The sequence below is a fragment of the Phoxinus phoxinus genome (assembly GCF_949152265.1).
Source record: "Phoxinus phoxinus genome assembly, chromosome: 6".
Classification (NCBI taxonomy): domain Eukaryota; kingdom Metazoa; phylum Chordata; class Actinopteri; order Cypriniformes; family Leuciscidae; genus Phoxinus; species Phoxinus phoxinus.
The window spans coordinates 43,646,868-43,664,751 of NC_136881.1; the positions used below are offsets into that span (position 1 = coordinate 43,646,868).

At 39.6% G+C, this 17,884-nt stretch overlaps 1 protein-coding gene across 1 annotated transcript in view; it reads right to left on the minus strand.

Annotated features, from left to right (window-relative positions):
• Positions 1-210: 210 nt before the first annotated feature.
• Positions 211-17,884, minus strand: part of LOC307001079 (TNF superfamily member 14) — a 19,022-nt gene continuing 1,348 nt past the window's right edge. The window contains exons 2-6 of the mRNA XM_079617217.1: positions 10,312-10,347; positions 10,185-10,218; positions 9,843-9,899; positions 8,521-8,755; positions 211-5,051 (exon numbers count right to left, since the gene is read on the minus strand). Coding sequence (XP_079473343.1) covers positions 4,883-5,051; positions 8,521-8,755; positions 9,843-9,899; positions 10,185-10,218; positions 10,312-10,347 — 531 coding nt within the window. The 3' untranslated portion in view covers positions 211-4,882. The remainder of the gene's footprint in view (positions 5,052-8,520; positions 8,756-9,842; positions 9,900-10,184; positions 10,219-10,311; positions 10,348-17,884) is intronic.

The following is a 17,884-nucleotide window of genomic DNA, read 5'->3' on the forward strand; positions in this document are numbered from 1 at the left end:
CTTTCTGTCTTCTTCCACCTCGCTTCACCACATCCTCCACACTATCTCCCTGCTTATCTCCATTTTCCTTCATCTCTCTCTCTCTCTCCGTCCCTCGTTCTGTGTGTGGGTTTGATGTGCAGCGCTGCATTCAGCACGTTGAGGTTGAAAACGAGAAAGAGAAAACAAGGTAGAAAAGAGACATTGTGCAAGACAGACTCACTAGAAAAGACTTTGAGATTTTTTTTTATTATAATGAGGATGATAATTCATTAAATTCACATTCCAGTCAAAAATTACAATGCTCGACTGACACATACAGTATGTACTCTATAAATAACATCAAACACAATGTCACACCCCCACTCGAACTGTAACACACACACGAATGTTTGATCTCGCCGAGCGCACTTAGCGTGTTCTAGAGGCCCGGTCACACCAAGGACGATAACGATGTAGTTTTAAAAATCAATGTAAGAAAAAAAATGTAAAAGACGAGTCCAGATCATATCTATTGTTGCGTTCAAGTCCTCCACGGAAGTGTGTATTTACGAGGTGGGAAGTCGTGTTTACGACGTCATGTGTGTTTAAGTCAGTTTCGCTGGAGCAAGATGGCGGTGTACCTTCTCTTATTTAACTACACAAAAATACAGCAAGGTTTTTAACTCTATACTTGTAGAAAATGGAAAACAAAGAATGTGCATCAGTTTGAAACCTTGAGATTTTGAGATCCTTCTATACATATTGTTTTGGTCACAGTTTTAATTTATTTTCTTGGCATTTTATTTAGTCTTATGATTGTGGGCGGATCTTGGGCTTTGTTCAAAATAGTTATACACATAAAACGTTTGATAAAAAAAGAATAATAAAATTAAAAAAAAGAATGTGCGTCAGGTGTGCTCTGCTTATTTGTTTAATTTATGAAACCACTTTGTTGTTACATATTATATTGTTATATTAAAATGCTATTATATTTTGTGCAGGCAATTAGCTTACTTTGTTGTAAATTCAAAAATCTGACAATATCACTGCTAAATACCTTTAGTATTGTGGTATTCCGCCATTTTTCTCACGCAACTCGTAAACACCAGGGCTTGAAGAAAAGCTTCCCACTCGTGTTTACGACATTGTGGTGGCGTTCATGTGCGTTCAACTCGTGAATGCGATCTTTACGGGGTGACTTGAATGCAGCATATAGAGCGATTTTTTTTTCCAGCTGGTGAACGATAAAAACATTGACAGCCAATCAGAATCCATGTTGCTTTTAAGAGTCGAGCATTTAAAGCGGCAGGCGACAGAACTACTACGTGCTTGTAATAAACAGATCGTCATCGTGCTTCCGTGTGGACGCTAGTCATCGCTCTTGGTCTAAAAGGGCCTTTACTGTGGCGATAACAAACCTGAAGTGGGCGACTTACTAACTTCTCAGCAAGATTCTCTCAAACTGTCAAAGACAAAACCTGACAGCAGAAAAAGATTGATTTATCCGCTGAGAAATTCAGTGCTCTTTACATTACAGAATGCAGCGAGTTTGAGTAGCGAGAAGCGTCTGCGTTCACGTACATTACGTTTCTGCCCCAACGATTCAGACACTGACTCAATATAAAACATCATGGCAAATTTTAGTTAGGTGAAGGTGACCGTCAGTCATAATCAGATCATCTCTACACTGACAGCACACGTACATCTCAGAGACGTCTGCGTTACATCTGCCAGATGCATTTATAGAGCGTTTAATCATTCGCAATACGTTTCCTGTCAGATGTTCAACAGACCTCTTTAAGATGTTTATGATTTAAAATGCACGTAAAACTGCTTTTACTAAGACGTTTATCAGATGTTCTCTTTAGCAGACATCTTACAGACGTACCTGTGCTATCTGGGAAAACCCACTTAAACCCGTAACAAAAACATGTAATACATATATAGAAATAGACATGAGCTTATAATAGATCAAATATATATGGCAGACATCATGTTAACAAGCATCTGAATCATATAGCACATGATTTAAGGGCACTGGATTGACTTCTGACCTCAGATGATATGCCCTTTTAAACATGAAACCATCTGAGCTGACAGTAAAGCAGATCTTTCTCAGGATATGGTGTGTAGAATTAACAGCCTGTTGAAATTCGTTTTAAAACCAGCCATTTTGTATATCCACATTCATCATCATTACATTTGAATGGTTATATACTATGGAAAACTAAATATTGCAAAGAAAAATGTCACTTTCTGTTCAACACTGTTATCTTCAAACTCGCCCCTGAAAACCGATGCTTTGATTATATTTGATCATAAAGTGCATCAGTCTTTTTTACCACATTCGTTTACAGAAAAAAGTATTGTTCATAAACCACACGAATACTGACTCTACTCTGTGGTTTGGTAAACCAGTGTTTGCAAGTTAAGATACACTGGTTGATAATTAGGGTTAGATAGAAGAGCAACACTTACACATCTCGAATGTAACGGGGTTGAAACTAAGTCGTTTTTAAAACAAATTTCACAGGTTGTAAATATTTTTCAATATTTATTGTTTAATAATGTGAATATTGGAATAATGCTGGTACTTTTGGACCTGAGGTGGGAAATGTGATTTCGTAAATATTAAAATGATTAAAAAATAAATGATTTAAAAAAATACATTTATTTTAACATGGCACCGTGTCCTGAGAATGGGCCTTCAGCACACCAACCAGCAGAATGTTACTGTACATTTACAGAGAAATTACATCTGCTTTTAGCAACACACTAAATATATTTAAACACCCATAGAAATAAAAAAAAGAGTGGTCAACCGATATAGATTTTTTTAAGCATGATGCCGATATCCCAGAGAGCTGTGTGGCTGATGGCCGGTATTCCTGTCAGGACCACTATCGTCGAATACGGTTGACAATTAGCATACAGTTTGGATTGGCGCCGGTATGGTTCTGTTCCGGGCGAGAACAGCCGAGCGTGTACAGCCGCGGTGCAGTGAGAAGAGGAGTGTGTTCCGGCGCAAACGTTCCTGGTGATATTCTGCAGTTCCAGAAAACAACTCCGCCGCTGACCAGGAGAAACCGAGTCTAAAGACAGCGGCGCCGCGCGTTAGTCATATGCTATTTTAAGGGCGCTTGCTTGGCCATTATGTAGCGTGTGAACAACACTTCTCTCATCTACACCGACGCAGCAGTTCATATTTTTGCAAACTATACATAATTAACAAGGGAAAATATTACCACACGAGGGAAATCATTGTTGTGTCCATGAAGATGTGAATAAATAGGCATAAATCTAGATTACACATTTACCCAAATTATTCAGGCTAATTGTAGTAATGACGGATCAAACCCGTTTGCTCAATAGTGGCGAGACACATCGGTATATGAGGACACCTGACAAAGTGTGTTATCCGTCAAGAACCAGGAAACTCAATTCTGAAGACGGCGAGATCACCGTTACCATCATGTAAGTTGCGTGCACTGGCAAACCCGCCGTTATAATAGCAATCCGCCGTTATAATAGCGATCCGCCGTTATAATAGCGATCCGCCGTTATAATAGCGATCCGCCGTTATAATAGCAATCCGCCGTTATAATAGCGATCCGCCGTTATAATAGCAATCCGCCGTTATAATAGCAATCCGCCGTTATAATAGCGATCCGCCGTTATAATAGCAATCCGCCGTTATAATAGCGATCCGCCGTTATAATAGCGATCCGCCGTTATAATAGCGATCCGCCGTTATAATAGCGATCCGCCGTTATAATAGCAATCCGCCGTTATAATAGCAATCCGCCGTTATAATAGCAATCCGCCGTTATAATAGCAATCCGCCGTTATAATAGCGATCCGCCGTTATAATAGCGATCCGCCGTTATAATAGCGATCCGCCGTTATAATAGCAATCCGCCGTTATAATAGCAATCCGCCGTTATAATAGCAATCCGCCGTTATAATAGCGATCCGCCGTTATAATAGCAATCCGCCGTTATAATAGCAATCCGCCGTTATAATAGCAATCCGCCGTTATAATAGCAATCCACCGTTATAATAGCGATCCGCCGTTATAATAGCGATCCGCCGTTATAATAGCGATCCGCCGTTATAATAGCGATCCGCCGTGGAACAAGCGCGCCGGCTCTTAAAGGGAATGTGAGAGGACGCTCTGATTGGTTTATTTCACGTTATGCCCAAACCACACCTATGAATAATGAAGCGACTTCAGACCAACACATTTTAGATTTGCGACGAGATCCGCCCACAAAGTTACTTGCGTTTCGCGTTTGATACTTGCGTTTCAGATCGTTAAAATAGGGCCCTGAGTCCGAAATTTTCACTTTAAAAAAAAATAAATACGACCATGTTGTGTCAAACACATTTACACACTGCCTCTGAAAATTTATTTGGATGAAAATTCAGATTGGGTTCGATTTTGGTGTTTTTCGCGAAAAAACGCATACGAAAATTTCGAACTCAGTGTGCAAGGACCTTAAATGAGAAAGTATTAGCCTATAGTGTTTGCCTTTTTATTACTAATGGAAGCATGGGATCAGCGCTGCCAAAATAAAAGTCCCGCGTCCGACTCCTCAGCCAAACAGAAAAAGGCATCAGCCAATGCCGATATTTCAACAATGGCAAATATTGGTGAATATATCAGCCGTGGCAATATATCGGTCGACCACTGGGGAAAAATAAAATATATATATTGCAATGATTCACATAATGTGTTTATAAAAATAATATTTAAAAACTGGAATGAGAACCTAAGTGTGAAACACACTAATTGTGTGTGTGTGTGTGTGTGTGTGTGTGTGTGTGTGTGTGTGTGTGTGTGTGTGTGTGTGTGTGTGTGTGTGTGTGTGCGTGCGTGTGTGTGTGTGAAAGAGACTTTCCTGCAGCAGTTTGTCAGTACTCAGACCATGAATGCACCAAAGAAGTTCTCATGTATGTTATGGAGAACCAGAGAGCTGTTGTTGACCGTCACGAACACACTGTCTCCTTCACTGAGGCGGAAGATGCCGCCCAGATAACTGCTGCCCCGCTCGCTGCTCGACTGGGGTTTCTCCGACACGCAGAGGTACCTGCAGTAAACACATTCATGACCTTAAAGGGATAGTTCACTTTAAAATTAAAATTCTGTCATCATATACTCACCCTCAAGTTGTTTCAAACCTGTATGAATTTATTTCTTCTGCTGAACACAAAGAAAGATATTTAGAAGAATGTCAGTAACCAAACAGTAGACTGTACCCATTGACTTCCATAGTAGGAAAAAAAAAATACTATGGAAGTCAATGGGTACAGACTACTGTTTGGTTACTGACATTCTTCTAAATATCTTTCTTTGTGTTCAGCAGAAGAAATAAATTCATACAGGTTTGAAACAACTTGAGGGTGAGTAAATGATGACAGAATTTTAATTTTAAAGTGAACTATCCCTTTAATATAGTCATCTACAGTGGCTACATTTACATGCAGGACTGAATTCATTCCCATTGATGAATCTGATGTAGTGTTTACATGAACGCTAAACGTGATCGGGTTGATGTATGTGTTGACAGTTTCCCGCTGTTTGCGCATAATAACAACTATTTCCTACATTGGTTCTTTATTTGTTTTAAACAGCAGACTTAATAGTTATCCATTTTTTGGTCATAATTTGGAGATAATGATCATATGAACCGTTGTGCCGCTGCTTATATTTATAACGCAGTAAAAATGGACAAAACTTTTTTTTTAGAATTATAGGATGACGGGACACTCGTTTATAGTCATTACGCTATTTCTACGTCATTACGCAGTTTCTACGTCATTACGCAGTTTCTACATCATTATGCTATTTCTACATCATTACGCTATTACTACATCATCATGCTATTTCTACGTCATTACGCTATTTCTACATCATTACGCTATTACTACATCATCATGCTATTTCTACGTCATTACGCTATTTCTACGTCATTGCGCTATTTCTACATAATTTTTTCTATGCTATTTCTACATCATCATGCTATTTCTACATCCTTACGCTATTTCTACGTCATTATGAAATTTCTACGTCATTACGCTATTTCTACGTCATTACGCAATTTCTATGTTATTACGCTATTTCTACGTCATTACGCTATTTCTACATCATCCCGCTATTTCTACGTCATTACGCTATTTCTATGTCATTAAGCAATTTCTACGTCATTACGCTATTTCTACGTCATTACGCAATTTCTACGTCATTACGCAATTTCTATGTTATTACGCTATTTCTACGTCATTACGCTATTTCTACATCATCCCGCTATTTCTACGTCATTACGCTATTTCTATGTCATTAAGCAATTTCTACGTCATTACGCTATTTCTACATCATTTTTTCTACGTCATTACGCTATTTCTACGTCATTACGCTATTTCTATTTCGTTCCTGTGACTCCGTGGGAGCACCCTATATTTTGTTGTACTTTCACAGTGCAATGACAATAAAGGCTACTCTACTCTATTTCTACGTCATTACGCTATTTTTACGTCATTACGCTATTTCTACATCATTACGCTATTTCTACGTCATTATGCTATTTATTCATTATTACGCTATTTCTACGTCATTGTTACGCTATTTCTACGTCTTAGCGCTATTTCTACGTCATTATGCTATTTCTACGTCATTACGCTATTTCTACGTCATTACGCTATTTCTACGTCATTATTACGCTATTTCTACGTCATTACGCTATTTCAACGTCATTACGCTATTTCTACGTCATTACGCAATTTCAACATCATTTGCTATTTCTACGTCATTACGCAATTTCTACGTCATTACGCTATTTCTACATCATTACGCTATTTCTCCGTCATTATTACGCTATTTCTACGTCATTACGCTATTTCTACATCATTGCGCAATTTCTACATCACTACGCGATTTCTACGTCATTACGCTATTTCTACGTCATTATTACGCAATTTCTACGTCATTACACAATTTCTACATCATTCTGCTATTTCTACGTTATTATTACGCTATTTCTATATCATTACGCTATTTCTATGTCATTACACTATTTCTACATCATTACTCTATTTCTACGTCATTACGCTATTTCTACATCATCACGCTATTTCTACATCATCACGCTATTTCTACATCATTACGCTATTTCTACCTCATTACGCTATTTCTACATCATTACGCTATTTCTACGTTATTACGCTATTTCTACATCCTTACGCTATTTCTACATCATTACGCTATTTCTACGTCATTACGCTATTTCTACATCATTACGCTATTTCTACGTCTTTACGCTATTTCTATGTCATTACGCTATTTCTACGTCATTACTACGTCATTACGCTATTTCTACGTCATTACGCTATTTCTACATCATTGCGCTATTTCTACGTCATTACGCTATTTCTACGTCATTACTACGTCATTACGCTATTTCTACGTCATTACGCTATTACTACGTCATTACGCTATTTCTACGTCATTACGCTATTTCTACATCATTGCGCTATTTCTACGTCATTACGCTATTTCTACGTCATCGCATATCCGCAGTCCTTTCAGTTTCAGTTCTCAATCCGATCCAGTGTTTATATGTTCTCTCGTATAATAAACCTTCCCTTTCTATCCGATGGAAATCTCATTGGGATCGAGATCAACCGGATCGGTTAAGGCGTTTACATGAAGCTTTGAGTCCGATTGAGCCGTCAATCCCATTACTAACGGATTATTTGGATGCATGTTAAAGGAGAACTCCGGTCAATTTTAACATTGAGCTCAATTTTTAGTAAATTTGGAGTGCTGTCAATACAGAGAACAACGACAAAAATCGGTGTTGCCTACACCGTGTTATCCTATTTTTAAAATGTGCACCCTATTGACTTGAATGGGGCAAGTTTTAAACCTGCTTTTATCCTCTTAACATCCTTGATGTGTCATACAAGTGCCCAGCCATGTTGAGTGATTCCTTCAGAGTGAACACGGTGGATCTGACTGCAGTAGATGTGAAAGATATGAATAAAAATGATTTTAATTCAGCCAGCGCAAATACCTGTATTTAGTTCCTGTTTTCGGTGGAAGTCCAAAGTAGTCGATTGTCGAGTTCACGCGCGTGATCATAGTAACTAAACCTATGCGCGTGAACTCGACAATCGACTACTTTGGACTTCCACCGAAAACAGGAACTAAATACAGGTCTGTGCGCTGGCTGAATTAAAATCATTTTTATTCATATCTTTCACATCTACTGCAGTCAGATTCACTCGTGTTCACTCTGAAGGAATCACTCAACATGGCTGGGCACTTGTATGACACATCAAGGATGTTAAGAGGATAAAAGCAGGTTTAAAACTTGCCCCATTCAAGTCAATAGGGTGTAAATTTTAAAAATAGGATAACACGGTGTAGGCAACACCGATTTTTGTCGTTGTTCTCTGTATTGACAGCACTCCAAATTTACTAAAAATTGAGCTCAATGTTAAAATTGACCGGAGTTCTCCTTTAACATAGCCAGTGATTTCTGGTGTCAGATTGAGTACCTGGAGCCCTCCATCAGCTCGATAGGCGTGTTGCTGTAGCTCTGCGTGCGCAGCATGACTTTGTGTTGGAAGAATATGCAGTTCTCCAGGTGGGAGATCTTGGAGAAGATGTAATAATACCCGTTCTGAAGGATATACAGACTTTTCTTCTTTAAGTCCATTTTATTAATGAACACGGAGAAGCTGCCAGTCCTCCAGCCCAGGACACCGTTGGCTCCAGACGCGGCCGGATCGACTACACACACACACACACACACACACACACACACACACACACACACACACACACACACACACACACACACACACACACACACACACACACACACACACACACACACACGGCAGGAACAGGAACACACAGTATAGTTAGATATAGTTATATATAAAATCATAATATCATATTTAAAAAAAAAAAAATTATGTGATGACCAAAACATTCTTTTTTCATCCTTCAAAGATTACCCCCATTTATAAAACTAAAAGTTTCGAGAAAACTAGAATTTTTGTTTTAATAATTTCTTTAATCATTTTTTCTTTCTTTTTGCTGTATCAAAAACGTACTGAATTGTGACACCACTGTGTCGTATCGAACCCAACCGTGAATTTTGTGAACTGTTACACCCCTAATATATATATATATAAGGCATATTATAGTATATTACATTTTAAAGGTGTTGTATGTAACTTTTTCACTCTACTAAAGCATACAAATATTTCCTCGAGCCGAGAACAGATATAACAAATGAAGTCAGAACAGACCAAATGGTCTTCTGCAACGGCGGCTATGTCAAAAATCACATGATCAGCGACAAGCCGACGTCAAGCTTAAAGCGTAATGGCAGAGCACTGAAGTCAACAAGTCTGTGAAACCCCTATGCTACTGCCAATCGATGCACAGACACACTGCGGTGAGCATGTCAGATAGGCAGGCGGAGCTGGGGAGGAGGAGGGGTTCAGACGGACTATCCTACAGCAAACACTCAACCAGACTGTTCAGATGCTGAGCAAGCAATCTCATTGGCTGCAGGATCAGCTGAGCCAATCAGCTTGTGCCATGTGGTAATGATGTGACTGCTTGCAGACTTCATGTAAAGGTCGTGCCTGCGCCGTCTAGAGTTTCATGAACTAGATATTGAATGAAAAGTCTAAAAGTGTAACGGAAGGAAGGATACAATTGTTTTTAACGAAAATATGACACGGGTTATAATATAATGATTTTACTAGAAGTTATTGTATTATTAATGGAGACTCTCTCTCTCTCTCTCTGTGTGTGTGTGTGTGTGTGTGTGTGTGTGTGTGTGTGTGTGTGTGTGTCATACTTTGCAGAAATGCTGCCGGTTTGCTGTGGTTTTTTTCAGGTAAAATGTTGTTAGAGTCTGTTGAGAAAACAAGCAGGATGAACATTAAACACATGATGAATAGCAGAATTTCAAACGTGTGTGTGAGTGTGTGTGTGTGTGTGTGTGTGTGTGTGTGTGTGTGTGTGTGTGTGTGTGTGTGTGTGTGAGTGAGTGAGTGAGTGAGTGAGTGAGTGAGTGTGTGTGTGTGTGTGTGTGTGTGTGTGTGTGTGTGTGTGTGTGTGTGTGTGTGTGTGTGTGTGTGTGTGTGTGTGTGTGTGTGTGTGTGTGTGTGTGTGTGTGTGTGTGTGTGTGTGTACCAACCATGTGCACTGCTGGTAAAGGCGTCCTTCTTTCCCTGTAAATAAATATTTACAGCAGAATTAATAAGATCATCCAAGACGTGTTTATATATTGACACACACACACACCTGAGTAAAGATAAACTCACTTTTACATATTCCACTCTCGGGATGTTTGATGAAATCTAGGGGAAAAGAGAACATATTTGACAACATGTTGTTTCCACAACTTTTTCCCAGAACATTTTGGCGTTTGAGATGTAAATTTACTGGGAAATGAAAGCCTGCACACAGACAATTTAATAAACAGCTGTTAATGCATCTATTCAGACCAACACAAACACATAACCAATCAGATTGTTGTAAGATTGCGGTCAACATAAAAATATGACTTAATGGTGTTCACGACTTAGTCTGTTAATCTCATAATTATGACTTAGTATGTCTTCATTTAGATTTTGTAATCTCATAATTTGACGTTTTCCTCATAATTTATCTCATAATCATGATTACGACTTGTCATAATTATGACTTTTTATTAAGATTGACCCAAGCATGATTATTTTTACTTCTGTGGTTGAAATAGGCAAAGATGTCAGTATAATCTGAACCTGATTTGTTAAAAGGCGTCTAATGTGTGTTCATGTGTTTGCTCTCAGACGCTGAAACTAAGTGTGCAAACCAATATACATGTTTACAGGAAATCAACACAGTAACAAAACTATGAGCAATACTGCGGGGGTTGTGTAACCTGGTGGTTAGTGATCTGGGCTAGTTACCCAGACTCAAGGGTTCAAACCTCCATCACCAGACACACACACACACACACACACACCACAGGTTAGCTTTGAACGAAGATCCATTAGCGCACAGATTAGCCAGTCATTAATGACACTCATCATTAAGGGGACACTAGATATGACACGGATTCGTGTGTAAAATCGGTGTTCAAGAGAACAAAATCATCCTGGAAACTGGAGCTAAATATCAGTAATGAACAGAAAGTTTCTGCATTTGTCTTTTTTCGTCCATCATAATCGAGTACACAGGGCGATGGAGATTTGGAGATATTCGGCAGCATCCAAAAAGAGAAACTAATAAATATTCCCTACAACGTTTGAGGAAGTGATGTCAGCACAGGGGTGGGAGGAGGAAGTGATGTCAGCACAGGAGTGGGAGGGGGAATGGTCATCTGACCTGCACTGATGATGTCATGACACGTCCGGCATTGGGAACATCATCTCACTCGTGTAAATATTGCACATGCAAGTTTGATGAGCTCACATTAACTCATTAGATGGGATATTTGCGGTAGTAAAAAAAAAAAAGCCAACGCAGGACCAAATAGTGATTAATAAAGGGAGGGGGGGGGGGGGGGGGCTCAATAACTTATTTTGTAATATGACTAAATGCCAGCGTGAAAGAAGGAATGACATTGTTCAGATGTTAACTATGAATGCGACACTGAATACTTGCAGTCATAGGCTACATTTCTGAATGAGATGAAGAAAAACTCACATAATTAAAGAAGTCGTTTGACCGACGTTATAACGAGTCATTAATGTATTTTAACTTATATGTTTCATATAATAGAACCGAAGCTATAGATTGTGAATTTAAACATGTCTGGTTTACCAGCGGCAGACGTCAGGAGGACTAGCCGAGGTGAGGCTGCTCTAGGCGGGTTACATGAGCGCCCGGTGATCGCCTGGATCTTACAACTCCGAAACGTCAGATACAATTTTTTTAATAGGCGCTATCTTTATAAATAAACCACAGATTTGAGCTTTAAACAACTACATTCTCGACTGAACAACTCTTAAAACTATATTTTGTGACACAATAACAGTAGTATTTTAAAATTTCGCTGCCTTTCTTGCAAACAGAACCGCCTAGCACTGGCCCCTCCCACAAGAAGCGGATTTCAATTTCGCTTCAAACGCTTGCTTTGGACGCGCAAATGCATTAAAAATGTTCAAGCGTCAAACTAGACGCAAATTTAACGCTCTATTCGCATTTGGTGTGAACGCAGTATAATACTTTTTCTATGTACATAAAAGGCCTATTTCTCTCAAATATTGTTCACAAATCTGTTTAAATCTGTGTTAGTGAGCACTTCTCCTTTGCCGAGTACATCAGGAGTACTCACGAGTGTGTGTCTGCTGTAGAGATGGCAGATAACTCTATAACTAATAGACATCAGGAGTACTCACGAGTGTGTGTCTGCTGTAGAGATGATAGATAACTCTATAACTAATAGACATCAGGAGTACTCACGAGTGTGTGTCTGCTGTAGAGATGGCAGATAACTCTATAACTAATAGACATCAGGAGTACTCACGAGTGTGTGTCTGCTGTAGAGATGATAGATAACTCTATAACTAATAGACATCAGGAGTACTCACGAGTGTGTGTCTGCTGTAGAGATGACAGATAACTCTATAACTAATAGACATCAGGAGTACTCACGAGTGTGTGTCTGCTGTAGAGATGATAGATAACTCTATAACTAATAGACATCAGGAGTACTCACGAGTGTGTGTCTGCTGTAGAGATGACAGATAACTCTATAACTAATAGACATCAGGAGTACTCACGAGTGTGTGTCTGCTGTAGAGATGACAGATAACTCTATAACTAATAGACATCTGGAGTACTCACGAGTGTGTGTCTGCTGTAGAGATGACAGATAACTCTATAACTAATAGCCATCAGGAGTACTCACGGGTGTGTGTCTGCTGTAGAGATGACAGATAACTCTATAACTAATAGCCATCAGGAGTACTCACGAGTGTGTGTCTGCTGTAGAGATGACAGATAACTCTATAACTAATAGACATCAGGAGTACTCACGAGTGTGTGTCTGCTGTAGAGATGACAGATAACTCTATAACTAATAGACATCTGGAGTACTCACGAGTGTGTGTCTGCTGTAGAGATGACAGATAACTCTATAACTAATAGACATCAGGAGTACTCACGAGTGTGTGTCTGCTGTAGAGATGACAGATAACTATAACTAATAGACATCAGGAGTACTCACGAGTGTGTGTCTGCTGTAGAGATGACAGATAACTCTATAACTAATAGACATCTGGAGTACTCACGAGTGTGTGTCTGCTGTAGAGATGACAGATAACTCTATAACTAATAGACATCAGGAGTACTCACGGGTGTGTGTCTGCTGTAGAGATGACAGATAACTCTATAACTAATAGCCATCAGGAGTACTCACGAGTGTGTGTCTGCTGTAGAGATGACAGATAACTCTATAACTAATAGACATCAGGAGTACTCACGAGTGTGTGTCTGCTGTAGAGATGACAGATAACTAATAGACATCAGGAGTACTCACGAGTGTGTGTCTGCTGTAGAGATGACAGATAACTCTATAACTAATAGACATCAGGAGTACTCACGAGTGTGTGTCTGCTGTAGAGATGACAGATAACTCTATAACTAATAGCCATCAGGAGTACTCACGAGTGTGTGTCTGCTGTAGAGATGACAGATAACTCTATAACTAATAGACATCAGGAGTACTCACGGGTGTGTGTCTGCTGTAGAGATGACAGATAACTCTATAACTAATAGACATCAGGAGTACTCACGAGTGTGTGTCTGCTGTAGAGATGACAGATAACTCTATAACTAATAGACATCTGGAGTACTCACGAGTGTGTGTCTGCTGTAGAGATGACAGATAACTCTATAACTAATAGACATCAGGAGTACTCACGAGTGTGTGTCTGCTGTAGAGATGACAGATAACTCTATAACTAATAGACATCAGGAGTACTCACGAGTGTGTGTCTGCTGTAGAGATGATAGATAACTCTATAACTAATAGACATCTGGAGTACTCACGAGTGTGTGTCTGCTGTAGAGATGACAGATAACTCTATAACTAATAGACATCAGGAGTACTCACGGGTGTGTGTCTGCTGTAGAGATGACAGATAACTCTATAACTAATAGACATCAGGAGTACTCACGGGTGTGTGTCTGCTGTAGAGATGACAGATAACTCTATAACTAATAGACATCAGGAGTACTCACGGGTGTGTGTCTGCTGTAGAGATGACAGATAACTCTATAACTAATAGCCATCAGGAGTACTCACGAGTGTGTGTCTGCTGTAGAGATGACAGATAACTCTATAACTAATAGACATCAGGAGTACTCACGAGTGTGTGTCTGCTGTAGAGATGATAGATAACTCTATAACTAATAGACATCAGGAGTACTCACGAGTGTGTGTCTGCTGTAGAGATGACAGATAACTCTATAACTAATAGACATCAGGAGTACTCACGAGTGTGTGTCTGCTGTAGAGATGACAGATAACTCTATAACTAATAGCCATCTGGAGTACTCACGAGTGTGTGTCTGCTGTAGAGATGACAGATAACTCTATAACTAATAGCCATCAGGAGTACTCACGAGTGTGTGTCTGCTGTAGAGATGATAGATAACTCTATAACTAATAGCCATCAGGAGTACTCACGAGTGTGTGTCTGCTGTAGAGATGATAGATAACTCTATAACTAATAGACATCTGGAGTACTCACGAGTGTGTGTCTGCTGTAGAGATGACAGATAACTCTATAACTAATAGACATCAGGAGTACTCACGAGTGTGTGTCTGCTGTAGAGATGACAGATAACTCTATAACTAATAGACATCAGGAGTACTCACGAGTGTGTGTCTGCTGTAGAGATGACAGATAACTCTATAACTAATAGCCATCAGGAGTACTCACGGTGTGTGTCTGCTGTAGAGATGACAGATAACTCTATAACTAATAGCCATCAGGAGTACTCACGAGTGTGTGTCTGCTGTAGAGATGATAGATAACTCTATAACTAATAGACATCTGGAGTACTCACGAGTGTGTGTCTGCTGTAGAGATGATAGATAACTCTATAACTAATAGACATCTGGAGTACTCACGAGTGTGTGTCTGCGGTAGAGATGACAGATAAGTCTATAACTAATAGACATCAGGAGTACTCACGAGTGTGTGTCTGCTGTAGAGATGGCAGATAACTCTATAACTAATAGACATCAGGAGTACTCACGAGTGTGTGTCTGCTGTAGAGATGACAGATAACTCTATAACTAATAGACATCAGGAGTACTCACGAGTGTGTGTGTGCTGTAGAGATGACAGATAACTCTATAACTAATAGACATCAGGAGTACTCACGAGTGTGTGTCTGCTGTAGAGATGACAGATAACTCTATAACTAATAGACATCAGGAGTACTCACGAGTGTGTGTCTGCTGTAGAGATGGCAGATAACTCTATAACTAATAGACATCAGGAGTACTCACGAGTGTGTGTCTGCTGTAGAGATGATAGATAACTCTATAACTAATAGACATCAGGAGTACTCACGAGTGTGTGTCTGCTGTAGAGATGATAGATAACTCTATAACTAATAGACATCAGGAGTACTCACGAGTGTGTGTCTGCTGTAGAGATGACAGATAACTCTATAACTAATAGACATCAGGAGTACTCACGGTGTGTGTCTGCTGTAGAGATGACAGATAACTCTATAACTAATAGCCATCAGGAGTACTCACGAGTGTGTGTCTGCTGTAGAGATGACAGATAACTCTATAACTAATAGACATCAGGAGTACTCACGAGTGTGTGTCTGCTGTAGAGATGACAGATAACTCTATAACTAATAGACATCAGGAGTACTCACGAGTGTGTGTCTGCTGTAGAGATGACAGATAACTCTATAACTAATAGACATCAGGAGTACTCACGAGTGTGTGTCTGCTGTAGAGATGACAGATAACTCTATAACTAATAGCCATCAGGAGTACTCACGGTGTGTGTCTGCTGTAGAGATGACAGATAACTCTATAACTAATAGCCATCAGGAGTACTCACGAGTGTGTGTCTGCTGTAGAGATGACAGATAACTCTATAACTAATAGCCATCAGGAGTACTCACGAGTGTGTGTCTGCTGTAGAGATGATAGATAACTCTATAACTAATAGACATCAGGAGTACTCACGAGTGTGTGTCTGCTGTAGAGATGATAGATAACTCTATAACTAATAGACATCAGGAGTACTCACGAGTGTGTGTCTGCTGTAGAGATGACAGATAACTCTATAACTAATAGACATCAGGAGTACTCACGGGTGTGTGTCTGCTGTAGAGATGACAGATAACTCTATAACTAATAGCCATCAGGAGTACTCACGAGTGTGTGTCTGCTGTAGAGATGATAGATAACTCTATAACTAATAGACATCAGGAGTACTCACGAGTGTGTGTCTGCTGTAGAGATGACAGATAACTCTATAACTAATAGCCATCAGGAGTACTCACGAGTGTGTGTCTGCTGTAGAAATGACAGATAACTCTATAACTAATAGACATCAGGAGTACTCACGAGTGTGTGTCTGCTGTAGAGATGACAGATAACTCTATAACTAATAGCCATCAGGAGTACTCACGAGTGTGTGTCTGCTGTAGAGATGACAGATAACTCTATAACTAATAGACATCAGGAGTACTCACGAGTGTGTGTCTGCTGTAGAGATGGCAGATAACTCTATAACTATTAGCCATCAGGAGTACTCATGAGTGTGTGTCTGCTGTAGAGATGACAGATAACTCTATAACTAATAGACATCAGGAGTACTCACGAGTGTGTGTCTGCTGTAGAGATGACAGATAACTCTATAACTAATAGACATCTGGAGTACTCACGAGTGTGTGTCTGCTGTAGAGATGATAGATAACTCTATAACTAATAGACATCAGGAGTACTCATGAGTGTGTGTCTGCTGTAGAGATGACAGATAACTCTATAACTAATAGACATCTGGAGTACTCACGAGTGTGTGTCTGCTGTAGAGATGACAGATAACTCTATAACTAATAGACATCAGGAGTACTCACGAGTGTGTGTCTGCTGTAGAGATGACAGATAACTCTATAACTAATAGCCATCAGGAGTACTCACGAGTGTGTGTCTGCTGTAGAGATGATAGATAACTCTATAACTAATAGACATCAGGAGTACTCATGAGTGTGTGTCTGCTGTAGAGATGACAGATAACTCTATAACTAATAGACATCAGGAGTACTCACGAGTGTGTGTCTGCTGTAGAGATGACAGATAACTCTATAACTAATAGACATCAGGAGTACTCACCAGTGTGTGTCTGCGGTAGAGATGATAGATAACTCTATAACTAATAGACATCAGGAGTACTCACGAGTGTGTGTCTGCTGTAGAGATGACAGATAACTCTATAACTAATAGACATCTGGAGTACTCACGAGTGTGTGTCTGCTGTAGAGATGGCAGATAACTCTATAACTAATAGACATCAGGAGAACTCACGAGTGTGTGTCTGCTGTAGAGATGACAGATAACTCTATAACTAATAGACATCTGGAGTACTCACGAGTGTGTGTCTGCTGTAGAGATGACAGATAACTCTATAACTAATAGACATCAGGAGTACTCACGAGTGTGTGTCTGCTGAAGAGATGACAGATAACTCTATAACTAATAGACATCAGGAGTACTCACGGGTGTGTGTCTGCTGTAGAGATGACAGATAACTCCATAACTAATAGCCATCAGGAGTACTCACGAGTGTGTGTCTGCTGTAGAGATGATAGATAACTCTATAACTAATAGACATCAGGAGTACTCACGAGTGTGTGTCTGCTGTA